This window comes from Dryas octopetala, chromosome 9 (assembly GCF_963921425.1).
Source record: "Dryas octopetala chromosome 9, drDryOcto1.1, whole genome shotgun sequence".
Classification (NCBI taxonomy): Eukaryota; Viridiplantae; Streptophyta; class Magnoliopsida; order Rosales; family Rosaceae; genus Dryas; species Dryas octopetala.
Window position 1 is genome coordinate 19203086 of NC_141374.1, and position 26372 is coordinate 19229457.

Sequence of the window (26372 nt, forward strand, 5' to 3'; positions counted from 1 at the left end):
ATTGTTTAAATATATTTACAGAGGCTACCCTCGATCTTTCTTGGGGATTGCAATTGGCTCCCCTACATTCAAAATCATGGGTGATAGTCCTGAAGGAAATATATGACATAAAATTTAGGTCCAGGAATGCAAGTGGGGTCGAATGAGAAGGACCTTGGTCTCTTACCACTGAGGGCATATTGAATTCTTAATGACTGATATTTGTTTGGGGCTTGGGTCTGTTATGCACAGTTTATATGAATAAGATTTTGACCTGGCATAAATCCCAAAGTGTTATTCACGTCAAGTATGGTATAAGTGTATAACGTTTAAGGAAGCTACAGGCGCTAGAGAACTGAAAGAAAATCAAAGAATTTGATTCTGTGTTGTGTCAAAAGGAGGAGACAAGTATGGGATTTGGTATGAATTGCAATGTAGACTTGGTATCGCACTACCTGCATTGACCATCTGAACACTAAAATGTCATATTCTCATCATATGATGCATATTTTTTTAATGTTTTATTCCCGCGAATGCAACTTTTCTTTTGGCCAACCGCGAATGAAACTTAAAGATCAAACAAACACACGCTTTCGTTTCATGACAATTGCTCTTCAAGTTTGTCAAGAATAATATGCATCGACTCCATGATGACGATGAAGTATTCCTCTTTCATTATTATTATTATTATCATTTTTTTTTTTTTGTGAGGAACCGCTGGAATTTTCTTTTTGTTCAAAAGGGAGCCGCTGGAATTAAGTAACATTTTCATTCTTGTAGCACAAGGTACGAGAATGCTTGGGTTTTTGTTCTATTTTTGTAAGACGTATGAGATTGGTCATGAATTTAGTATCAATTTCGGGATTTTCTTAATTTAGGGATCTAGAAAAGGTAGCTAACCCAAGTTTTGCCCTTGTTTTATATATGCCGAATAAGACTGCTATCCTGGCCCTTTCCCACTTATCTCATGAAAAGATTGAACAGAAAAACACATTGCAAATGTGTAGCAATACATTGACTGATTGACAGCTTGTCGTGGTCATATGTTCCCAACTTAATTCCCATGATTTTTGAGGTTACCGCGCACTTCCAGTCTTTGTATGGTAGGTAGCATCTAATCTATGAAGTAGCCAGGTCCTTATTTGAAGAAAATAACGTTTATGAAGTTTTTGTTAGTTCAAAACAGGTGCCCAAAATGAGTGGACATGTTTGATCATGTGATTTTTTTGGCAAAGGTGACTAGCTACAGCACATTTTTCCAAGCCATGTTGGAAATACACATCAATGATCAAACCATCACTGCTCCATGCCTCCATGACTTAATTGATATAGCCATGCCAAGCTGACGTGACATCTTAAGGACACAAGCATTCATACTAATACCATCAAAGCTTGCATAAACATTGAAATTTAATCAAACAGGCAGGCTGAAAATTCAGTAAGCTATCAATACTGTGACATGTGAAAAGAATCATTGGAAACCTTATTTTACTTCCAATTCCACTTGCCCCATTGTATTACAACTCTGGACAACAAATTAATGTTACCATGAATAAGTTCACCAAATTAATGAAATAAGAATGACTATAAAATTAAGAATTAGCAGAAAGAATACATTTTCTCATGAAAAAGAATAAAATCAATATGATCTTCTAATACTCTTGAAATCTACAGACTCAATGCATTCCAACCCAGCTCTGTAAGGATTCAACAGTTTCAAAAGCTCGGTTGTTTTCTCCTTTGTGTGATCATCACCACAACAAACCTGTAAAACTAACAAGAGCTTCTGAAAGGTACCAACTTGAAGGGCCTCAACCAGAACTCTTTCTTCTTCTTCTTCTTCTTCTTCTTCATGCCTACTAGCACACTTACAGAGCTTCCAAATAGCAGAAATTGAATGCTCAGTCGCCATTTCTGATACCCTTAAAATTTTCTTCACCAAGACTGGTATAGTCAGAGCATTAGCATAGGCCTTTTCCCTCCCTTCTTTGCAATCACAAAGACTATCCAAAACCCTCAAAGCCCTCTCGCTTATGCCCCTTTCAGAGTCAACAAGAGTCTCTACCAAAATGGACACCAAACCCATCTCCAAAAATGCTGATTTGATCTTCTCACAGCTAGAAGAAGATGATGAAACCAAGTAGAAGATTACCATTAGAGAGGCTTTGGTAATCGTCGGAGAAATTTTGTTTCTGATGAACTCGAACAGTATCTGATTGACTCCACCAATCTCTGCCAATGCCTCAACATGTTTCGGATCACAACCAAGAAGCTCTTTCAATGCCAGAATAGAATTTTGCTTCGCGGAGAGATCACTGCCGCTCTTGAGAAACCAAACCATGCAATGCAACGAAGCACGAGATCCCAAGAATTTCTGGGCTTCCTCATCAAGTCCTGAAGGAAACATCCAACTCAGCGCAGACAATATTTCTTCGCACACATTGACATTTCTTTTTAAACAATGACTTGCAAAAGAATCAAATGCAGCAGCGAGAACAGAGGCCGTCCCATTCTCCAAGAGGCAGCGCTTGTTATGTTCGCTCTCGGCCCCCAATTTCTTGATCTTGTGCACACATTCTAAGCAGCCAGGTTGGTCCAGACGTCGAGCAGAGGCTGCAACACTAAAGAGAATCTCCGAGACCTCAAGAGGCATGATGGGAATTCTGGGTGTTGGGATACGTTCAATGCCATAGTGCTGATTGTCAGTGCACCATTCTTGAATCATTCTTGTGAGAGTGCGGTTGGGAATCCGATCAAAGTTTCTTAGGACCTGATTTGTTACAGGGCACGTGAAATTCCCTGCTTCGAGCCACGTCTCGATACTCTGTCGATCGTAGGTGATCCCGGAAGATAATGTAACAGGATCCTTCATCAAGTCAAGAGATATTGGGCAGAGGAAATGGTTTGGGATGAGCAGCTCCAGGTCGAGGTTGCCTGCACCAGCCTTCTCTTTCGCGGCGCGGTGCCCGGTTTTCCTTCTTCTCCAACCCAAAACCATAATTAGTACTAGTGCTGGTGTTACAGATTTCAGAAACTAAAGCAATAAGATAGAGGTAAAAGCTACAGAAGCTGTTTGTTGTTGTTGTTGTTGTTGTTGTTGTTGCTGTTGTTGTTTTTGTTTGTGAAAAATAGGTGGGAGATGTGGGGTTTATATAGTATGTTGTCCTAATGAAGTACAACTTTCAGGTTTTCACACACGGTGTTGGTTTGTTCAAAGTTGAGACCGTGTGGTACATACCATAGAGTAGTAGCAGAGAATTTAATAGGAAAGTAATCAAGTTGATCAAGAGACAGAGGGGCTTTTTAGTAATAGGGAATACTAGGATTTGAATGTTGACCGTTGAAGGTTTGAATGTTTATAATCCAACCGTCAAAGGGGGGGAAATGGTAAAAGTAAGCTCCTCTGGCTCGGAATCAAATGAACCAATTAGTAAACGAATTTATGTTTTAGAATTATGATGTGAGCTGAGTCTGAGCTGGGTAAGGACTTGAGGGGTTATGTATGAGTAATTGAGTAATGAGGTTTTGAAGCGTTGACCAAGATTTCTTTTTTCTCTGAATCAGAGATGACGAACAAGACCGATATCCCAGCTCCCTTAAATTTTATTTCTTGCAAGTCTTATTATATTTTATTATTTTTTATTAAACTTACAACTTGCAAGTCTTTCTTTGGGTTCTTTTTTTAATCTTTGTAAGAACGAGTCCTACCCTCATCTCTCATTCAGCTGCCTTCTTTTTAGTAGGTTTTGACTTTGAGTGCTTTTCTTTTCTTGTGGGTTGAAGGATTAGTTGGCCAAGTCCAAAGCATAACGAGTTATGTTAAATGCACAATACAAACTCTCATTACATTTATTTGAAAAACTAATATAAGCACCATAAAATACAGGTTAATTCGAATCAACCAAAGATTCTAACCTAAAACCTCAGAAGTTACTTTTATTCATGTTTGAATACTGTACAGAAAAAAACTCTGTCAAAATGAGATTATTTTACAAATCAATTTTGATCATGTACCTAATCAGCAAGATTGGCAAAAGATATGCTACCTTGAAAACAAATTAGGCTTAAGTTTTAAAACAATTCCAGCCTGAAAAACAAGGAGAAGTAGAAGAAAAAAGAAAGAAAGAAATCAATCCAGCCTAACAGAGTTCGCTACTCATCATTCTATCAGCGAATCCAATGGTACGTGTAGCACAAAGCTAAGTAGAACAGTAGATTCATTCCTGCCTGACATATGGAGAAGAACTCATTTCCGTATCGTAAAATGAGTCATCCGCAGGTATTCCAAAAAAATTATCATCCTTTTCTTCATCCCACTTAAGGACCTCCCTTATGTACCTGAATGCCTCATCAACCGAGGTACCCTCCCGAGCTCGGGTTTGTGCCACAAACAACTTTTCACCACTTATGGAGGAATAGAGCTCTTTGAATTTCACTGCCACATAATAATATGCTTGTTGTGCTAGAGACTGATTACTACCGTGGGGCTTAACAGGGCTGAAGTCCTTGAACCACTCACAAGCTGACAAAGGAACCTGGTTTATCTTGTCTTCAAAGGCATCATATTTGTTCAGCAAAAGCACAAATGAGGTGTTTCTAAAACAAGGGTGACTCACCAAACTCTCGAACAAATCTCTGCTTGCCAGCATCTTATTATAAAGAAGACCATTACTGCAGGCCCACATTTGATCGTAGTCACTCAAGGCAACACAAAATATCACTGCCCTCGCGTCTTCAAACATTTCCAGCCATTTGCAGCCATCATTCAGTCCCTTGGAACTAATGCGAATTAGTTGATACCTGAGACAAGAAAACCCAGTGAGAAGCAGATTGATGGTTTTGGGGAAAGCCAAAAAGTAAGGAGTGAAGAATGAAGGTTTTACTTGGTCAAGGGAGGTGGGCATTCATAGCTTTCATTGTATAGCTCAGACATGGAGCTTCTATCATCAAATGAATATTCCATGAAGGCAAGGCCATTGCTTGGAGTAACTCCCTCAGCATATAAAATGTCCTTCTCGGAAGGCTCATACTCATTACTTGATATTTCTATAGCCTGTTGAAAATGAAACACCAAACATCCATGAGGGGTGAAATGATTATACGAATGAGTAAAAAGATCCAATATGGACCAAAATAAAAACTAATCTGAAAAAAGGTGGAGCCAAAATATGTAAGGCCACAACGAGGTACGACTAACCCGATCTAAGAAATATTTGGCAATTTCAGGAAGACAATGTAATTCCTCCCTCCTTTTGTAAGTCTCCTGAATGGCAGAATCTTTCCACACTTCATCTACAATAGGAGCATACTCACGTGTTGCAGCAGGGAAGAATGCATCCAAGTCTCCCGTTGCCATGATATCCAGTAACCAGTCAGAAAAGTGCTTGAACCTTTGGTTGATTGAATAGATGCATTGCTCACTTTCATCAACTACTGTTTCACATAAATTCATTTCACAGTCAACCACTGCTTAAGGTTCATTCAAGCCTACAAGCAGAAAACCAAATAAGCAAATTGTTCTACATCTCTAATAACATGTTAAACATTTTCCCTCTTCAATCAGTAGGAGAATTCATTAATATTAATGACAGAAGGACAGCTATGAGTTTATTTTTTGTTTGCAATTATGTCTGACATAAGATAAGACTAATCACGTTGAATCCACTCCCTTGTGTATACACAACTTGGAACAGAAATAAAATGATATGCATAAAGCCGCCGTGTTGATTACTATATTCTACCAAAAAGAAATAGTTGACCAACAACAGCAGCAGAGAATCAGAGTAAGAGTAAGGTTAAACTCACAGCTACAGCCACCCATTAAAGAAAATAAAGAAAAGAAAAAAAAATAATACAGAAAATAAAGAAACAAATAAATACAGCTCTGTGCCAGGTAACTGTATTTAAAGTAGAATTAAATGCAGTGACATAAGTAGACAATGCCTATTGACATGACCAAATTAATTTATCCATATTAGGAGCCACCAAAATCCATGTGGTATAAATATTGAACCAACCCAAGCAATCCAAACCAAATATAATATTTTTCAGTTTCAAAGCCTTTCGCAAATGACAAGAGGAAAATCATTATTGATGACCTAAAAGCTTTTCCCATATAGCAAAGAGCAAAAATATGATTGCTTGGCTAAGTACAAACTCATACACAAAAAACTTGGATCTAGAAAAGATGTTGCAAAGATGGACATAACAAATAGCTACCTACCTTAGCTTCAACTTAATCAAAGAACAATGTTGCCATCAGAAAAAGGAGAAAATAGAAGTCATGTATTTAAATAAATACAGACCTGATTCAGACTCTTCTGCAGCCCCTGGAGTAGTCCTATTCTCCGTCAAAGCTTCTTCTTCAAAGCGTTCTCGGCCCTCAAGTAATATACTTAGATACTTGTACATATTGCTTTGAATCATGAGCTTGATGTTCTGCAGCTCTTCGGGAGTGAACTTGTTCCCATATAAAAATTTGGCCTGTTACATGGAAAAAAGAAGGATAACCAAGGCATTTTTAAAAAGTAATACAATTGAAAAAACAAGATATTTAGTCATACCCATGCAAATAAATCAAGCTTCTGATTAAAAAAAAAAAACAATAATAAAAAAAACGAGCAAAACAAAAGCTAGCACCCCCCCCCCCCTCCCCCCCCCCCAGGGGTATTTCACTAACGGATCTCCAGCTATCAGTTTGATAATCCGCAAAAGGGAAGTTGGCACATTAAAATATGCACCATGCTCTTGGCAAGGTTTTATCGAACAATCCAAGTTCCAATTCGACACCAGTTTCAATAGAAGATTGCACACCACATAATGACAAATAGAAAGATAAGATAGGTTTATTATCACAGTAAGGGAAACACCTTTAATTGCCAATTGATGGATATGTCAAGACAAGGTATATGCAACTATTAACTTCCCATTTGTATTAAGTGAACAACTTAAATCTTAAAACATTTGATTGTTGAAAGCTAAACAAACGAGCATTTGCTTTAGGCACCAAACACGTGATGAAGCCAGTCGATGCTAACTCTTGATGCTGGCGTGCTAATGGGGGCACCCAAGGGAATTCTACGTTACACATACTTGAGGAAGCTGGCAAAAAAGCAGTAAAATGTAGAATATACCTGCTTGAAGATGGTGCTAGTTCCAGATCCCTCCAAGCCAAATAACAGAAGTTTCTGAACTCTTCCCTGTTCCAAATATTCAGGGACTGACCTACTTGAAGGTGTCGTAGGATCTTCCTTTGCCCGATGTTGATTACCAGATGGTACAGGCAATGAGAATAATGAACAAATGAAACGGGTGGACGCCTGCCTACCAAAAATCAAACAGCAACTATATAAAAATTCGACTCAAAATCATTTGTCGAAATTTGAAAACAATTATTCCAATATTAACAGATTAGAAAGAACCTTTCCCCATATATTCCCTTTTATGTTATTTTGACCTTCCTCCTCATAGGATCCATCATCATACACCCAGAAATGAGTATCTGGAGGGCACTGCACTTTGGCCAGCTGAATAGCAAGTGAAAAGGTAAAAGATAAGGTCCACTATATTGTAATCAAATAAATTATGAAGCCGTCAGAAAATTTCAAGCAGCTCCATATTAATAAGTTTTTATTTTGGGTAGTCATTGCGAGCATACCTTCAACACTCTAAGCTCAATCTTTGTGATCTCTCGGCCATTCATGAAAACTTTGGTGTTCCCATTGCTAGCATCGAACTGAAGCTTACCCCCAACATTCAGTTTGGAACTAATGATCTTATCAGGCTTCTCTCCCTCCTGAAATCAAATGCACAGAAGTAAACATAAAAACATAAACACAGTACACAAATATCAAATGTCAAATGCTAATCCATTTCAAACCCACCTTTCCCCAAAGTCCCGAATCCTTATCGTACCAATACCTCCCAGGCTTCAACTTCTGAGGAGGCATTTCACAGCCCAAAATCTCAGCCAATTCTTCTTCCCTCAACTGCCTCCCATTCACAACTAACTGCTGGGGCCGAAGCTGATTCGCAGCGCACTCCTTCTCGCCTTTCATTATCTGCCGAATCTCCAAAGGGCTACAAACCCTTGACAAGATCCTTGAACATTTCCCCAAACTCGACCTTTTCGACTCGTCTATCGGCTGCCCAATGCAGCTCACACACTTACGCCCCTCTGGCATCGACCCCATCGCCTTCAGTAGGCAATTGCTACAGTATTTGGAGTCGCATACCAAACACCACTCCCTCTCCTTCAATCTATTCCCTTTTCCACACCTACTGCAAATCCCTCTCTTATTGGCTCGGCTCCCAGGCGGCGAAGCCCAAGCCACCGGCGACCCCATTGCCTCGGCGGCGCTTGACTGCGGCGACGAGATCCTATCACCGTCGTTATCGTTGTTGTCTTCGTTCTCCGAATCTCTTGGCGTATTGAAAGTCACAATCTTTGCTCCGGTGGCGGTCGGTTTTTGCTCCAAATTCGAGTCTTGAACTGACAATTCAGAGCTCAAACCTTCCTCTACTCCTTCGGATTCCGATCTTTCCCTGCTTTGCAACTCAAGTTGGGTATTTGAAACCGAAGACGACGCCCTGCTGACGCCACCGTTCCTGACGCGATTGAACCGCGAGAGCTTCTGGCCGACCGGCACAGCTACCGGAATCGAAGAAAGGTCCGGAATCGAAGACAAGTCCGGAACCGAAACCGAGACTATTGAAGAAGTGTCAAAAGAATTGATGTGAAGTGGATCAACCTTGGGGACGTCGTAGGGCAGCGGAGGGCCTTCGTATTCGAGTGCGATTGAGTAGTCCAGGTGGTCTTCGTCTGGCAATGGTGCGCCAGCAGGTAGCATCTTTCGGAGGAGGTCCTCCCAGCTTTTCTCGCCCTCTGTTTCCGAAGCCATATGGGGGGCTGTTTGGTTCCCGAGAAAAAGCTCGGAGAAAGGAGAGAAAATCCGGGACAAAATCAACTCAAAGTGTGAAAGAGTAGTTCGGGGAAGTTGGCAGAAAGAAAAGAGTTCAAATTGTCAACGATGATGAGAATTTTAAGATTTGGTTTACAAATAGTAATGGAAGGGAGGCTTTTATCTTCCCCGACAGGAGTTGATTCCTCACAGAGTAAAATTGAGTTTTGGCGTGTCAAAGACTGAATCAGTTTGTACGCGTCACGTGAGGTCACGTGAGTTAGTTTTGTTACTTCTTTGATTCTTTCTCGCTGTTATTTTCCTTTTATTTTTTCAACTGCTGCAATTTATTTATCTCTGAATTTACATTCTAGAAACAATCATTAGCCATCTGTTAGTGAAATTTTATATTTTCCCTATTCATTCTCTTAAAATGGGATGCGAAATTGCGAAGCAACTTGAATTGTTTCTTTTTTCTTGGTAAATAAGCAACTTGAATTGTTTGCAGCCTTTAAAGTACGCTAATTTCCAAAAAAAAAAAATTGTTAACACAGTATGCATCAATACAATGAACAGCATTAACCCCTTCTAAAGACATCAATGCCATCAGAATTGTTTTGTTGCGCAACCCAAAAACACAGCCTTCCTAATGCAATTTCCATCCCTCCATCTTTTGCAGCAACCACTGATGATAAGTTTAAGTGCACAAATCTGATAACAGCTCATATATTGCATCTCAAACTGGTACTTACTGATGGACAAAGGTAGCATAAAAATCAAAAACCTCACGCAAGAACATAGTCTTTTGTTGAAATGGGATTGTTCCATGCAAAATTGATGCTCAACTTGTATTGAAATTGGAGTTTAAGCAATAATTTTACATATTAGGAGAACAATTAGTGGTTAATCACATAAATTAACAACAACGGTATTGATTGTTGGAAATTTTCCTAACAGCAGAGTTTCAATAAAATGAGATGCTATACAGGAGCTTCCGCCGATGCTTGTTCTCAAAACCAGTCAGAACATCATCAATTGAATCCTCCCATGACTCAGCAGTTGCTTCAATCTAGGCAAAAGAATCAACAATAACATATATATCAGTACTTTGCATTATAGGTTTATTGACAATTAGTGCAACCATAAATACAGACCTCATTGCAAAGATCAAAAGCAAGACGAGCTCCTACAGCTGCCTCCTCGTGGTTATCTTTTACCTCCAAGTTGATTATCAGTACACACTTCCTAAGAACATGGTCCCGGTTGTTAAGATCTATACATTGTTGCAGAGGGGTCAGACAAGCAAACAAAGATGGCTACTTCAAGTTAGATTCACTGCATAGTTCTTCATAGATTATCATAAAATTAAAACATAAACAAAAAAAGCAAATGGTGCTGCAATTTTCAGACCTTCTGTGAAAGTTTAGGACTGTTCAAAACTAAAATGTACGTGATTATTATTCATTTTCTGAATAGATAACCAACACAAAGGCAGAAGTATAAAGTCAAAAGTCCCCAATTAAAAGAAAAAGAACTCTAGAAAACCAAACTTTTCAATTTTATCAAAGAACCTTAAACCATTAGATTATTTAACAAAAGTAAACGACTTCAAGGGAAAGATTGATTTTGAGATATTCAAACGGCAGATTATGAAATCAAACCCATAGAGAAATCCGAGCAACACCCTGTCTCATTAAGTTATCAAATTGCCATCTTTTAAGCATAAGAAGAGTCCCTCAACACCCATGGAATTTTCTTGAAAAAGTATCTCCAAGTTTACAGCAAAGCTGTCTCAAGCTAACACATTTCAATTTTCTACTCCAGTCTCTAGTCTCTAGCTATAGCTTTAACACAATCCTAAAAAGTTCAAAATTTTAACACCAGCAGTTCTGTTGTGTGTATCAGTTATAATTGGATTTGGAACCATTAAGCTCCAAATTTCTTATTTTCTTACTATTCACCCTTGACAAAAATATCCAATTTAACACAATTGTTGTCCTGTTTATGTTTCTGTTACCATCACTAGTAATGCTTGAGCTGACAGGAATTATATGGCTACAACTTAGGAGCTTAAGTTAACTTGCCCATCGTATCAGGTCATTGTACTGCTAGAATATAGTAATAAAGGTCTAAGACAGATATTCTTAAGGGAATTGAGAACAACTCTACAAGCAATTCATATTGCTTAGTAGAAGAAGACTGCCGAGAAACAAATAATAGCAACAGAATGAACAACATTCAATTATTTGATTTGGCAGTACTATATCATTGAAATCCATATGATGCAAGCCATAAATAGGAGAAGGGAGAATTACTGACCTTCAACAACCATATCAAAAACCTTTTCTTCGAATGTGAATACCACATCAAAGGAACCATCAGCAGCATTGTCTTGCCACCGCTGAGGTGCCAATTTGACTGCCGAGTTTCTTTTAAGCATAGGCAAAATGCCATTACGCTTGTAACTGTACTCTTGTTGTTAAGGTTCACTTTGCTTTAAAATAAAACATGGTTTAGAATGTAGAGTATGCACGCGCGCAGGCGCGCACACACACACACACACACACACACACTTCAATCCACACATCCTACAAAACTCAAGCATTCTACTCAAAGCTATCTATCAAGAGTTCTGGACAGTGTTTAACTATTCTATACTCTCCGATATACATGTCAATCCAAAATCAAATTACACGCAAAAACCACCAGAATAAGTTCATTACACAGATATTATCAGATTGTACACTTAAAAATTGCCAATAAATTTAAGTTTTGAACTTTTGAGCCTATAATCTTAGTTGCATACATACTAGTCCAGCATAAGGACACCCAACTTATCTATTCAACTTAAGGTTCGCACAAAAATACCAATAGCAAGTCTTACAGATTTTCTTCTTCTTTTCTGTTAACCCATTGCAAGCAGAACTAAAAGCAAATAAAAAGATCATACAGAGCCAAAATTAAAAATTAAAAAAAATCAAGAATTGCTTAGATTGAGACAATTGATATGACCCACAAGTTCCAATCAAGCATTCCAAAAACCCAAAAGAATGAAATTGAAGAAGAAGTTAAGAGGAGGATACAGTTCTGGGTCTTTTCGCCTGAGATCGTCGAACATCTGCTTATAAGGAGTTCCAAAGTCGTAAACGTTGGGTTCTCTGAGGGAAGGACCAGGGAGCTTAACGTGGGCTCCAGTGCCGTAGGAGGAGACGTCGAAGCCTTGCCTCTTGAGGAGCGAGTGGGCCTCCATGCTTCGGTTCTGGTTCGACGAACACACCATGGCGTACCGGAACTTCATGGTAGGTGAACTACTGAAACCAACAAAAGACAAGACCACCAAGACGACGACGTTTAAGGCCCTGGGGTTCGGGCTGGGGTTTATTCACGAGACAAGAAAACTGCAGCTGCTTGGCTGAAAACCTGAAATTATGCAAACCTCCCTTCTATTTTCAATAATTTCACTAATGCCTCTTGCTACTAAAAATTTCGGATTTTTTTTGTTTTTTTGAGAAAACCGATCTTTAATTTCAGAATTATTTCCAATGTTATAAAATGTAGAGCCACAAAAAGAAAGCTCCAATCAAATTGGGACGCGTAACGTATTAACTATTAGACTAATGGAGGCCAGAGCCCCAACAAAACAAAGAGTTGATTTTCAATCTCTTTCAATTCTCTATCCTTGGTATCATTCTAGATATATTCCAAAGACTAACGCTGTATCGACTAGAAAGATCTTACGAGTTATGTCGACTAAAAACTATCAGACAGTTTAATATTTATTTTCTCTTACAATTAGGCTTAGCTCCTATAAATTTTTTCACTAAGAATGATAATTGTTTGATAAAGTGTCTCAAAGATGTCATTCCTAAGTTAGGGAGGAGGAGTGTATTTCAATGAGCAAATTAAGTTAATTAATATTTAAAAGTTTCTGTAACACTTGTTTACAAAAATAAATTTTTGAATTTGCCACTACATACCTTGTCGTTTCATGGACAAATGAACATTGTTTAGATAATGGTAAAATTTAACTTTTCTCTTATACACTCAATTTACCAAAACAATTTTCACTTATAATATTACTTCTAACTACAATTGCACTATTTAGATCAAAATCTATACTATACAATATGAGTATCACTCTCAACCAATGGAGATACCCTTATATGCTTAACATTATCTTATTTTCACTAATAAAACTTGGAAAGCAACAGAAGGTAGTGCTTATAATGAGATTGATAAAATTCTGGGTTAAGCTTTACCTTAAATTGGTCAAAAAACAAATTTGGATTTATTTGTTCAAGTTCATTACAAACAATAACAGTCCAAAATTTTGGTCATAACATTTACCAAAAAAAAAAAAAAAAATTGGACATAAGATTAGCCAAATAAATTAATAATATAAAAATTGGTCACATTATTATTATTTATTTATTATTTTTTGGAAAAACCATTGGTCCACTGCTTTGTCTATATTTCCAGAGCATAAGGAGCAGCATCACAAAATATAAAAATTTGCAATTTTGCAATTTGCACCACGCCCACAGAAACCTTTGAATTCCAGACGCCAACGTATCCCTACACGTAAACACACGCGCGTGCACAGTCTCTCTATAAAGGTAGGATCCATCACAATTGCTCAAGCCCATCTGTTCAATTCCCATTTTCCTAATCAGGCTTTCAATTTCTTGTGGGGAATTTTCGATTGTAATCATAAATTATAGGTTTGGTTTAGCAGCTGAAGATGGAAGCTGCAGCCACAGCGAGTGTTCTCCAATCATCAATGGCCGCCTTCAGGCCTTCCAAATCAATGGGCAGATCGGGTATTGTGACCGTGAATGGTCCCGATTTTCTGCGTTTCGGTACCAAATTTCACTTATCAATTAAGGTATTTTTTTTCTTCTTGCTGGCTTTCCTATTGCGTTTTCTACTATGTTTTGATAGTTTTGGGTCCATACAATATGCATGATTCTAAATGGTTTGAGATAAATCAGCTGGTCTGGTAGTCGGCGAGAATTCTAGGGTTTCTGTTAAATTGAGAAAATTTCGATCTTGATCAGGACTTTTAGTTGGTGTTTCAGTTAATCAATTTGGTTGTTTATAACAATTTATTAGCATCTTTGCAAAGAAGAAAAAAAGGATATACATATATTAACAAATAGATGCACAAAATGCTCATATTGATTTAGCATCCTTCAATTTTTAGTGTTCCGGGTAATTTCAATTTAGTATGAGTTGTCAACCAGTAGAATGGGTTTTGTGGGTTTGGCTAGTCTATAGAAGAAGCAAGTTTTAGAATTGTTTATTTAACTGATGAGCTTGGAGTTGTAGAATTTAACTAATATTCCACCTGATTTCGTGTGTAGCAGCATCAGTTTTCAAATTCTCAACCAAAGTTGGGGCATAGGAGAATGGGTTTTGGAAGTAGGAGATGCATGGTAGTTAGGGCGGCAGGAGCATCGCCAACTCCGGACTCCACAGGCTCTACTGCTCCAATTGCCCCACTTCAGCTGGAGTCTCCGATTGGGCAGTTCCTCTCTCAGATGATGATAAGCCACCCACATCTTGTGCCCACTGCAGTTGAGCAACAGCTTGAACAGCTTCAAACTGACCGCGATGCTGAGCAAAAGAAGGAAGAGCCTTCTGCTTCAGGCACCGACCTTGTTTTGCACAGGTTAGTTGCAATCTTGCAATTGAGTGATAGAATTGTGTTGTTAAGTAAATAAAGAGCTACGCTAAAATGAACTACAAGTTTACATTTCTTGCTCTATGGAACTATCAGAATAAAGGAAAAAGTTTTAACTTTTTGTGTAATTCTACCAGGAAAATTTCAGTTTCTCTTAACAATTTTGAAAATAAGATGTTAAAAAGAATAAATAAAGATACAGAACTTTCATGTTTTTTTCTTTTTTTTCCTCCCCATCTTCCAATGTTTTCTATATGCAACTAAATAGATTTATAGTTTTGGAGAGAGGTATTGATCATTTTGATGACTGCTTCTGCAATCATTAGGAGAATAGCGGAGGTTAAGGCTAATGAAAGGAGAAAGGCTCTAGAAGAGATTTTGTATGCTTTGGTAGTGCAGAAATTCATGGATGCCAATGTTTCTTTGATACCGTCCATTACCCCCACTGCTTCAAACCTTACCGGCCGAGTTGACGCATGGCCAAGTCAAGATGACAAGCTCGAGCAACTTCACTCTCCTGAAGCCTATGAGATGATCCAGAAGCACCTATCTCTCATCCTAGGAAACCGGTTGGGTGACTCGGCCTCTTTAGCACAAATAAGCAAACTCAGAGTCGGCCAGGTTTATGCAGCATCTGTAATGTATGGGTACTTCCTCAAGCGGGTTGACCAGAGGTTTCAGCTTGAGAAGACAATGAAGATCCTTCCAAATTCACTGGGTGCAGAAGACAGTAATATTGAGAAATCTTTGGGGGAGGACAGGAGGCCTGGTGGTGGGGTTGAGTCTGTGCAAGCAGCAGCTTCCCATCCTGAAGTCTCTTCCTGGGCTGGGGGCATCAGTCCTGGGAGTTTTGGTAATGCCATCAAGCCTTCCCGCTTGAGGACCTATGTGATGTCTTTTGATGGAGAGACCCTTCATCGACATGCAACAATTAGGTCGAGAGAGGCTGTTAGCATCATTGAAAAGCACACAGAGGCATTGTTTGGAAGACCTGATATTGTTATAACACCTCAGGGGACTGTTGATTCCTCCAAGGATGAGCAGATCAAAATTAGCTTTGGTGGTTTGAAGAGACTTGTTTTGGAAGCTGTGACTTTTGGTTCTTTTCTTTGGGATGTTGAGAGCTATGTGGATTCCAGGTACCATTTTGTTACAAATTGAGTTATGACGAGTTAAGATCCTGGCATAGCAAACTTGGTGGTGGAGGCACAACTGAACTGACCTGCTTAGATCATGGGATAATGAGGGTAGATCTTGTGAAAAATACAAATATTTGGTGCTAATTGCTCTGTATATAAACTGTTGAAGATGTAGTCTTTGTCCGTGTAATAAAAAAGCTTTCCACCCATGTGATGGATGAATATGGTAGGTAGTTCAGGATTTAATTACATGGATCTTTACTGTAAGCGCGGCAAGTCTCATTTGCAGTCGGAATTAGTTTGTAGGGTATCAACTTTTGTGTAATTTATTTGTTTGCGTGATCGACAACGATTTTCCATTGATATAACAAGTTACAACTTACAAGTACAATAGGGGTAGTTTTATTTATTAAAGAAAGTATGATGCATGAGACAGTCTTATCTCGTTAATACTTTCTTTCTCTACATGGAACTGTGAATCCCCTTGGATACATTCATACGATGCAGAACTCTGCCATATACATCATAGAATGCAAATTCTGCATCAGTCTGTGTAAGTTGAGCAGACAGGAAACCTTGCCCATCGTAGTAAAACTTAAGCCCATCTTGTGTGTTCTTAACGTCACCTTTCCATGCCCTTGACCCACCACCAGTTGTGAAGAATTGTATTTGGCTGCATCAAAAACTAGTGATTTTAACAAACAATTCTGTTTTACTTGTAAATATGACTAATAAAAGCTAGGTTATTTTTACCCATTGGTGCTACTTAGGTGCTCCAAGCAGTGGTCGTGTCCATTTATGTACGCATCGACTTTGTGTGCCTGAATAATAGTGTGTATTAATATGAGAAAATCCATTCAATTAAAGCATGATTGGCCTTAAACATGTTGTTATTCTCTCTTCCTCTCTCTAGATATGAAGTTACCTCAAGAATGGGAAGGATCTGCTCTACTACTTCTTTGGTGTCTCCATGATGTCCTACGCTTCTGATTGTATGATGTCCAATGACAATTTTCCAGTGTGCTGTAGAGTTTCTCAATGCAAAATCTAGATCCTGTTCCCAAAACAAAGGCAAACTCATATTAATTAGTATTTTTGACATAGCTAGAATTAGAAATGATCCAATTGATTAATGTTGTAAGCTAGAAGATGGAGGATGATGAGGAGTGAGTACCTTCAAGAGCTTAGAGATGTACTGCTTCCTAGGAATGACACCTCTCCAGTCATGGTTGTAGTACTTTTGTCTAAGAAAGTACTTGTCGACTAAAGGGTTGGTGTCAACAAAGAAGAAGTCTGCAATTTGGGAGTTGACAAGAAAGGACCTGAGGCAAAGCCAGCGGCTGTCCAGCTTCCTAAGGACTGGACTCAATTGTGCCAAAGCATTTCCCCTGTAGTCATGGTTCCCAAGAACTGAAATGAAGTGAATAAGCATAGTCAGAGCCATCTATGCTAATTGGATGCCATTAGAGAGTTGTTCAAGGCATATATGCAATGCAATATTGCAATTATACTCACCAATATACCATTGCTTTTGGAGGCTCTCAGCAGTGTAGACTTGAGTAAATGACTCCACAAATTTAGGGTCGTTTACGCTCTTCAATCCTCTCTCATAAAAGTTATCCCCAACAGAGACCACGAAGTCTATGCTTAATTTCTCTCCGATCTTTCCCATCTTCAAATTACAATTAACACGCAATTAATTCAATTATCTTAAATTAATGAGCTGTTAAATTATAGGCTTTATAGCAACCAGTAAAGTGTTAAATCCAATAAATGAGTGAAATATATGAAGGTGTTGATAGTTTGACACCTAATTAGGTGAAAAGGGCGAGAGCAGTTAAAAGAGGGTGACACGCATGAAGCAGCAGAGGATGAGTTGCTGGAACACAAGGCTTCAGGACATGCACCATTCGTTACTCTTCACAGTTTGTCCTCTACTCAGCGGAATATCCAAAGAAAATGGTGCCCACTACTCAGTACTCAAGCCTGCCTAAATTGTCCAATTTGCAATCACCAAACTTCATGCATTACCATGCACGCAAACTGGCCAACAACATTTGACCTCATCGAGCCTGTTCCTTAATTAATCACCTACTTAATTATTTACTTAACTGCTGCCTCTTCGATCTCGAGCTACCTTATAAATTAGCTTGCAGAGTGCCAGAGAAAGAGAGAGCAAGGCCGATGATCAGATTTTAGAGGTCCCAGGTGAATTATAAAAATTGAGCCTTTTCGCACACCAAACTAATTTCTTGGGCTGGCCAAAGGCAGGTAATCCACGCCAGGCCTAAAGGATTTACAAGGGATTTTACCTCCTTTGCAGCCTAGCTCCAAGAGTCGAACTGGAGACTCGAACTCGGGTGCTTGAGTTTAAGCTACATCTCGGAACCAACTCCTTCAACACCTTGGAGTTAAGCGGACCATATATTTGATTCATTTTGAAACTATATATAATTAAATAAATACTAAGATAAATATAGTAGGACCCTTGAGCAGCTTGTGCAGTGGAATGGAATCAAATAATTGAAGCTTTGAATTAAGATAGGTGGGCCGGGAAGGAAGGTAAAGTTGTGTTTGCATTGCAAATGCATTCATTTGAACATCTTGTTATCAGCATTCATTTCTTTTCTTTTCTCTCTTTGTTAAGAAAACTAAGAAAATTCAATCTGCATATCCAAGACCGAAGAAGCACTCTGTAAGATGAAAACATATACACTCCATACATATATGTTGTCTATAAATTAAAGAAGAAAATGAATTAAATTACCTGATAAGCAACTTGAGATTGGTTGTAAGCACCTCTTCTTCCCCAGTCTCCAATAGCCAAAAAGCTAAGTGAGCCGTCGGCTTTGACGACCGGGTGCTCAAACCGCGGAAGCTCAGCTGACACACATGAATTATGATGAAAGCACAGACTGCAAATTATAATTATGATTATGCAAACCACCCTGCAGAGGAGGAACCGCATAATTATAATTAGTCTATGTGAGTCAGTGAGCTGGTTTGAGTGAGTGAGACACACAGAGAGCTCAGAGAATTTGAGTACTAGCTGGCTACTTCACTCTTCACTCTTCACTCTTCAGCAATGTATATATATAAGGGTGTTGACCTAACTAAGTAGGTGAGCGACCACATTAATTAGTTAGTTTAAGTCGATCATATATAATGCAACTACCAGTCCACTACTACACTCTGGTGTTTGACATGCAATTACAAATAATTATTAACAAGATGCAAATTAATAAAAGTGAATTATCACTATTCACTAATGCTATGTAGACCCACCAGTCCACCACCGATATATGGAAAGATCTTAGATCTGGCAGTCGGCCTTTTTCTGCGGACTGCAATGCGGTGAAAATAAACGTGATAACGTTGGGTCCCATCCCGTCCTGCCTTATAATAATTGCAACATACATATTTGGTAAATGAATCGCATGCAATTAACTTCAATTTTTGTGAAAGCTTTGCTACAATTAATCATATATCAAGCTCTGCTCTGCAGATCAGTGTCTTAGGCTACAAAACAATGTATATCATGTGGAAGAGTGAAGCTGCAGCAGGTGGTTGGAAGCATTCCACGTATGTAAAACGTTGCCAAAAACATCATAAAATGCGATCTCTGCATGGGTGGGATTCAAGTGCACAGACATAAAGCCTTGACCATCATAAAAGAAGTTGATTCCTTCTCTGTTCAACCCCTGCATGTCTCCCCTCCATGCCTTGGACCCTGCTCCACTCGTTAGAAATTGTATTCGGCTGCAACCAGTTTCATCATCACCATCAAATTTATATTTTTTAAGAATTAATTAATATTTAAGGAACACCATCAAATTGAAACTATAAATATATTCCAGCTTGATTACCTTTTTGTGTCGCTGATGTGTTCTAGGCAATGATCATGCCCATTCATGTAAAAGTCCACATCATTGGCCTAACATTTAATCATCAAGGATTTAGAGAATAGGAAGTGTTGCTCAACCCCTTTGCTTTGGCAATAGGGTATAATAATTGGGAATTCCATATTGAAGATGTCACATATATATATGTAACATATACCTGAAGAAGTGGAAGAAGCTGCCTTATGAGCTCCTCTGTATCACCATGATGCCCCACACTTTTAATTGCATGGTGGCCAACAACTATCTTCCACTTTGCACTCGACTTTTTCAATGCCAACTCCACATCCTATATATTACAAGTTTACAACCAACAGTCTATTAATTAATAAAGATATCATTATATAGCTTCACATTCACTCCAAATTAGAATATATACAAGCATATTAATTTAGATAAGATCCTCTAAAAGGAAATCAAAGAGCCAGCAAATTATACCTCCAATAAGGTTGCAATATAGGCCTTGCGAGAGTTAATGCCCCTCCAATCATAAGTATGGTCCTCTGTGTTTGTGAAGTACATATTGACAAAAGGAGTGGTATCCACAAAGAAAATCTCTGCCAATTCTGGTAAAAATTAAAGTACATAGATTTTAGTTTCATGTACAAAATTAAGCTCAAACTGATCAAGACTACCAATTAAGAGCTTACGCTCACCTGCATTGACAATGAAAGACCTTAAGCAAAGCCATCTGCTATCAATTTTCCTGAGGAAGGGGCTCAGTTGAGCCTCTGCATCACCCCTGTAATCATGGTTGCCCAACACTGCATGCATGGAAATTGGAAAGTGAATTACAAAACAATTATAGTGCAAGTTAAACACAAATATATTACAATTACTACAATTAAATAATAAGTCATCTGAGTATAGGAACTTGCCGCTGTACCACTGCTTTTGCAGGCTCTTTGCTGTATAGATATTGGTAAATGACTCCTCAAATGCTGTGTCATGTTCACTGGTCAGTCCATTATCATAAAAGTTATCTCCCGTGGAAACCACAAAATCTATGTCAAGTTTCTCTCCAACCTTTCCCATCTACAAAAGTAGTCACAAATTTGTTTAGCAAACACATTGGTGATCGGTTCACTAATTAGTGAAACAATCAACAAGTTATACATAAGATCGAGATAGAGACAATTATCAATTGTCATGGAATATATACATATTTATACCACAAAATAACCAAATATCATCAATTGTCATGAAATATTGCAAGAAATTAAGCAGCACAATATATATAACAATGAGGACAAGTGGTGGAAGGTAGTTGTGGAACCTGAAAGGCAACTTGAGATTGGTTAAAAGCTCCTCTTCTTCCCCAGTCCCCAAGCACCAAAAAGCTAAGTGATCCATCTTCTTTGGTGGGGTGTTCAAATCTCTGAAGCTCTGCAGATGTAGTTACCAGACACAGACCAAAGCTAAGGATCAAGAAAAAGCACAAGGTCGTCCTGGATATTTCAGCCATATATGGCTCTTTTGGGGACTAGAAGAGACTAAACTAGATGAATGTTACAAGGTAATGGGTCACAGTCCACTGCCCTCTACATATAACAAGTTGGTAAGTAGGAGACAAGCCCAGTTAACCATTACTATAAATATGAAGATGATGGGGATGGTGATGATGATGATTTGAAATTAGTTACCAATACTAGTCCTCATTCAGGGTACAAACTACAACGTGGTATGCCAGAAGACTCACCCAGCAACCGATTTGGAAAATTTGTAATTTTTGTTTTTGGTGCTTAATGATTCTTGACTGTTGGACTTGTTTATAAAATATTAATTAAATTTTGACCGGGTTCGACAGAGACAACAAGAACGGATTGTTTTACAGATTATAAAGTAGTGAGCAGCCACAAGACAGTGGACTACAGAACGGGTTTGCAGTGACCCAATTATTCTGCACTACATAATTGATAATCATACATCACAATTCACAAAGATTCATTCAATAATGAGATGCGAATATGCCAGGGCATAACTCTTCGAACCATTAGAATATTCTGAGCATCCAAACCCCAATATCGGAACCCGGTTTTCTAAACTCGGACACTCAAGAATATGCCAGGGCATAACGCTTCAGACTTGGACTTATCTAAATTCAGTATAATGCATATATTTTGGGTTGGCCCAAAGGTGCGTGCCTTCACGAATCACGAGTTTAATTGGCTCATACCTGGAATCATAGCCCAAAACCCATATTGGGCTAGAGTAGGCCTTTATAAATTCAGGACCGATAAGCCCATAGCCCAATTATTTTCCATAATGCTATTACGTCCAAAAAAAGCATAATTTTATAGTGATGCCAAGAAACATACATCCTCGATCACTTGGATACGGTATATCTAAATACAGTACTGCTAGATATACCACATTTTTATACCATAATTTCATACCACCTTATGTGGCAACTTACATGGCATTCATACATTGGATACTAAAAAATAAAAATAAAAACTCAAAAAGAAAAAGAAAAATTCTGTCCAATAAAATAATGACACGTGAGATGGTATAAGAATGTGGTATAAGAAATGTGGTAAGTATAGCATTATTCATCTAAATATTGTACATATACCTTCTGGTTGCAGTTTAATCATGTCATACATAATCTTATTCTGTGTGGGGTCAATTTTTGTCTTTTCTTGTTCCACTAATTGCTTGAAATAATGTCTTTCTTCTTTGTGCTCTATCCAAATTCGAACGAATATTCGTGGAAAAAGAATTTATCACGTGTGTTTGATTCTTAATTAATTAACAAGTAAAACTCAAGAGTCCTCGATCAGTAGATACCAGTTGGCTGAATTAAGGTAATGTACCAGATATACCATTTGAAAGAAGAAATTACGCTTCTCTCCTTTATTTGTTTTTATATGATAACCTTAATTAGTATACCATAATCACACTTTGTACTGTGCAGCTGGCTGTGATTGAGAATCTTTGCCCTGAAACTGTGGAGGAAGCTAAGGCAATTGTACCTTCTCTCAAGGTATATATTTTCTTTCAAGCACACTGTTTGTTTAATTAGAGTTCTTGGTTCTAATATATATTTGTGATTTTAAAGAATAGATATAATACTTTACAATGTACATTAGTTGTTGCTGCAATACATGCCAAGTAATGTCTGTCATCTTAAGGTATGATGTGAGCATGTATATATATGCAGTTGTGTTCAAAACCCTATATTTCTTAAATTTCAAATTAATTTTATAACTAGAGAACAGACATGCATGCATACAGTTGTCATTAAAAAGTTCCTAACAAGGAAATTAAAAATTTATGTCTCAGCAATATTGCATAATTGCATTGCACTTGTGTTAGGTAATGCATGCATGCAGTTTGCCCTACCATATGAGATATCGCTTTCAATTAAATGATATATAGTAGCAAGCAAGCCAACAGCAAGCAGGCATGTGCTTGTATTGTAGGCCTCAAACACAAAGTTTGGTGTGTGAAATGTTTGAATGACCTATTGATGAACAAAAAGTTTGAGTGAAATGCTAATTATAAGCATATATATATATGTGTTTTCATCTTCTCTCTTGGTTGAATAAAATGCTTATTAATTTCTTTATGTCAAACTAAGTCTTTCTTCAAATCTCAATCCTAATTAATTAATCAAATATATAGCATAAAACATGATTGATAGTTTGGGGTTTAAGAACCTGGGCCTTGTTAGGCCATATATGTCTGGTCCAATGGTCTTGGCCCAGTGCTTTGGCAGGCTGGGCCACTTTAGGCGTCCATTAGATCCAATTTGGACCGAGTCTAGGTCATAGGATGAATCCAAGCAAGTTTTTCTTATTTAGCATTTTTTTTAAAAACTTCATTGAACCAAATCAAAGAATTGATTAAGAAATCATGCACTCGGTGCATGATTCATTTTTTAATGGTAAAACACTAACAAAGATGTTTATGGAATCTCGAAGTCCTAATCTTCATAGTTTAGTAGTTTTTTCTCAATTCTTGTCTCTTGGTATTAATTAGAGCAAGATTCAAGAAAGGAACTTTTTGTCTTGTTAATTTGAGTCTAGAGTGCAGATCGAACAAGAACAATAGAACATGCATATGTATTAATTGGTCAAAAAAAAGAACATGCATATGTATTAATTATTCTGTCAAACCATACTGGTATTCTGTTATAATATATTAAACATATATGGTGCAATCTGAAAATTTGAAGTACCAATTAAGTGGAGCATATTTATTTAAACCAAGTCTACCATATATATTTAAGACTTGAAGCACTTATTATGGAGTGTACATTAACATTTAAAAGGCATGGTGTGATGGTGTATGTAATGCAGGTAGGGGTGGTGGTTCCATCCACTTTCCCGAATTAGTCCGGAATTCAAACCTGACCTGACAGAATTAATGTTTATAAAATGTGTGCAAGAAAAACAAGTGGACTGTGGACCAGCAAATAACGTAAATGTACGTTTTATGAATTAGTTTTGCGTACCATAATGTAACAAAATAAATTAATTTGGTTACGTGACAAGAACAGAATACAAGAAGGAGTTAATTTCATATATGGTGTCAGGTGAGCAATAAAGTGATGAGAAGAAAGCACAAGGGATTGAAAGACTAGACTCTAGATATGAAGAAGAAGAAGCCAATTAAGAAGGAATTGATCCATTTTCGATCCAGTTGGCTTCTCCAATTGATCGATCCAAGCTAGTGTTGATGAATAATGAATGAATTTTGGGGTTATATATTAACATATATATTATAGGCCATGCAGCAAAGGAAGGTCTACATCTTAATGTCTCGGTATTCCATGTGATGTGAAAGCTCAGTGACATCCAGTTTATGCTCGATCATCAACTCTCTTAGTCTCTGTGTGTGTGTGTGTGTGTGTGTGTGTGTGGTGGTTGATTGAATTATGAGCAAGGCAAACACAAGCCATGGGGTGGAGCGGTGGTTCATATTTGATTGCATTGCCTCGGGGTATGAATTGGAAAAAGGAACAAAAAGTCAAAAGAACTCAAATCCCAAACAAAGTTTCAAAGGCAAAGGCAAAAGCTCCAGCAATTTCACCATAAAAGCAAGACATGCATATATAGGATGATAGTCTTAGGCCTGTGGCCCTGCCTAGGAGTACTGGCTAGGCTGCTAATTAACCCTTCTTTTTTTGTTGTCAAAAAGATGTTGGAATTGTTGACGATAAAGTTATTGTTGTTGTTTCTCTCTCCTCGATCCTGCTCCTCATTCATTCAATCATAAAGCAATCGATTGCAAAATCATTTCTCATGCATCCACCTTTTTCTTTCTTTTCCTTTGTATCCTGTGCCAGCCACTAATGCAATGCTACTGCTACTGCTACTGCTACTATTGCCTTGGAATTGACCCCTCCCGACTATGCCATTTTAATTCCCAATAATATTACTATTATATAATTAAATAAATTGGACTTTGCTCACACTAGTTCTGCTCGGCCCCCCACTTATTGAGTCAATTGAGCTAGTAGAGCATAGAAAGTGATGCACACCACCCCACCCCACTCCAGCAATTTAATTACTCAGGATAATAGCGTCATTGTGACTTGTACTCTTGTAGACTGAGCTACCTATATACCTAGCTAACTTGATTGAACTGTGTTGTAGCCTGTAGGATATAGAAACAAATTAAGACATTATATATATAGTACTTCAATGTAAACTACCCGATCAAAAACTCCATGTATATATATCTGGCATGGGTTAATTTCACCTTGATGTTTAATCGGGTAATGGCTATATATATATATATGTGGATCGATGTGCATGTTTTTCTTAACTTTGGTATATTTAACTAGACGAATGTTTGGCCAAAAAAAAAAAAAAAACTAGACGAATGAAGCACATATAAAGAAAAAAGGCAGAAAGGTACGTACCGGGCCTATTGGGATTTTAATTGAGTGAACTGTGGAGTGTTGCAATCGCAATAACCTTAACTCTATTACTGGCCTGGCAGTCTGACGTCACTACTGCATAATTAATCAAAAACAAGGTAGCTAGCTTGTGTTCAAGTATATATACAAAACAAAGCTAGCTATTAAAGTAGAAACAGACATTTATATATATAAATATGCCAAGATGAAGCTTGGAATTGACACTAATTAACGCTGTTGTAGTTTTGCTCAAAATTGGCTTGCTTGCAGCTTTGTGTGTTGTCAACACCAGCTTTCCTTTTTCTGTTGCTGCATGCCATTCATTTATTCATTCATGTGTGTATATATATGTCAACTTGAATTAAGGAGTACGTACGTACCAATTAATTTATCTTCAGGCACAGTAGAATGGATGGATCGTTGCAGGCGCAATTCCTGGAGCTTCTACATATTTGAATTTAATTTAATTTACTCTTGCTGCTGCTGCTGTTACTTGAGGACTCATCAGGAGATGGAGGTCTTACTTGCATATTTATATTAAAGTGTTTAAATATCTAATACTATCACTAATTAAGGGCTCTAGCTTATTATTTTATAAGAGGCCCTGCTGTCTCCCTCCGTACAAATTAGTTCAGTATAATTTGACCTGTTCAATGCATATGTCGAATTTATATCGATACACATATACATTGTAAGTCGTATTACCATACATAAAAAATCCCACCAAACTACAATTCAGTGCTTAGATATTCTTAACCACCCTTTTACAGATGCCTTTTTTATTTGTATTAATTAAGTACTAGAAAGTGACACTACTCTTTATGTATATGTTTTATTTTCTTTTTTGTTCCTCGTGGCTGGTCAGAGGCCCATCGGCTTTGTATCTAGCTACCTGTAGGCAGT

The 26372-nt window shown here is 37.9% G+C and overlaps 5 protein-coding genes and 1 pseudogene across 8 annotated transcripts; 1 reads left to right on the plus strand and 5 right to left on the minus strand.

Annotated features, from left to right (window-relative positions):
• Window positions 1-1439: 1439 nt before the first annotated feature.
• Window positions 1440-3089, minus strand: LOC147275358 (U-box domain-containing protein 21 pseudogene; annotated as a pseudogene).
• A 790-nt stretch (window positions 3090-3879) lies between these two features.
• On the minus strand, window positions 3880-9066 carry LOC147275359 (extra-large guanine nucleotide-binding protein 3-like). Of its 2 annotated transcripts, none has more exons than XM_086227905.1 (8): window positions 7863-9066; window positions 7637-7774; window positions 7401-7505; window positions 7113-7298; window positions 6285-6462; window positions 5177-5409; window positions 4863-5032; window positions 3880-4779 (listed from the first exon to the last, which is right to left on the minus strand). In XM_086227905.1, exons 1-8 carry the CDS (start codon window positions 8877-8879, stop codon window positions 4197-4199), a joined length of 2610 nt encoding a protein of 869 aa, XP_086084031.1. In that variant the 5' UTR covers window positions 8880-9066; the 3' UTR covers window positions 3880-4196. The 2 variants fall into 2 exon arrangements, with proteins under 2 accessions (XP_086084031.1, XP_086084030.1); XM_086227904.1 differs by having other exon boundaries at window positions 5177-5412.
• Window positions 9067-9706: 640 nt separating this feature from the next.
• LOC147275360 (Ssu72-like family protein) lies at window positions 9707-12344 on the minus strand. Its single transcript, XM_086257629.1, has 4 exons — window positions 11963-12344; window positions 11199-11344; window positions 10034-10152; window positions 9707-9948 (listed from the first exon to the last, which is right to left on the minus strand). Exons 1-4 carry the CDS (start codon window positions 12175-12177, stop codon window positions 9844-9846), a joined length of 585 nt encoding a protein of 194 aa, XP_086113755.1. The 5' UTR covers window positions 12178-12344; the 3' UTR covers window positions 9707-9843.
• A 1032-nt stretch (window positions 12345-13376) lies between these two features.
• On the plus strand, window positions 13377-16092 carry LOC147275361 (alanine-tRNA ligase, putative (DUF760)). Of its 3 annotated transcripts, none has more exons than XM_086255985.1 (4): window positions 13377-13495; window positions 13615-13764; window positions 14243-14550; window positions 14889-16092. In XM_086255985.1, the coding sequence occupies exons 2-4, from the start codon at window positions 13621-13623 to the stop codon at window positions 15721-15723; spliced, it is 1287 nt and encodes a 428-aa protein (XP_086112111.1). In that variant the 5' UTR covers window positions 13377-13495; window positions 13615-13620; the 3' UTR covers window positions 15724-16092. The 3 variants fall into 3 exon arrangements, with proteins under 3 accessions (XP_086112111.1, XP_086112110.1, XP_086112112.1); XM_086255984.1 differs by having other exon boundaries at window positions 13378-13495; window positions 13601-13764; XM_086255986.1 differs by lacking the exon at window positions 13377-13495 and having other exon boundaries at window positions 13518-13764; window positions 14246-14550.
• A 71-nt stretch (window positions 16093-16163) lies between these two features.
• LOC147275362 (purple acid phosphatase 8-like) lies at window positions 16164-18779 on the minus strand. Its single transcript, XM_086255987.1, has 6 exons — window positions 18469-18779; window positions 17217-17373; window positions 16876-17111; window positions 16627-16755; window positions 16455-16522; window positions 16164-16374 (listed from the first exon to the last, which is right to left on the minus strand). The coding sequence occupies exons 1-6, from the start codon at window positions 18667-18669 to the stop codon at window positions 16164-16166; spliced, it is 1002 nt and encodes a 333-aa protein (XP_086112113.1). The 5' UTR covers window positions 18670-18779.
• A 419-nt stretch (window positions 18780-19198) lies between these two features.
• LOC147275363 (purple acid phosphatase 17-like) lies at window positions 19199-21385 on the minus strand. Its single transcript, XM_086256182.1, has 7 exons — window positions 20877-21385; window positions 20479-20635; window positions 20257-20364; window positions 20039-20166; window positions 19761-19889; window positions 19568-19635; window positions 19199-19460 (listed from the first exon to the last, which is right to left on the minus strand). The coding sequence occupies exons 1-7, from the start codon at window positions 21063-21065 to the stop codon at window positions 19238-19240; spliced, it is 1002 nt and encodes a 333-aa protein (XP_086112308.1). The 5' UTR covers window positions 21066-21385; the 3' UTR covers window positions 19199-19237.
• Between the last annotated feature and the right edge of the window lie 4987 nt (window positions 21386-26372).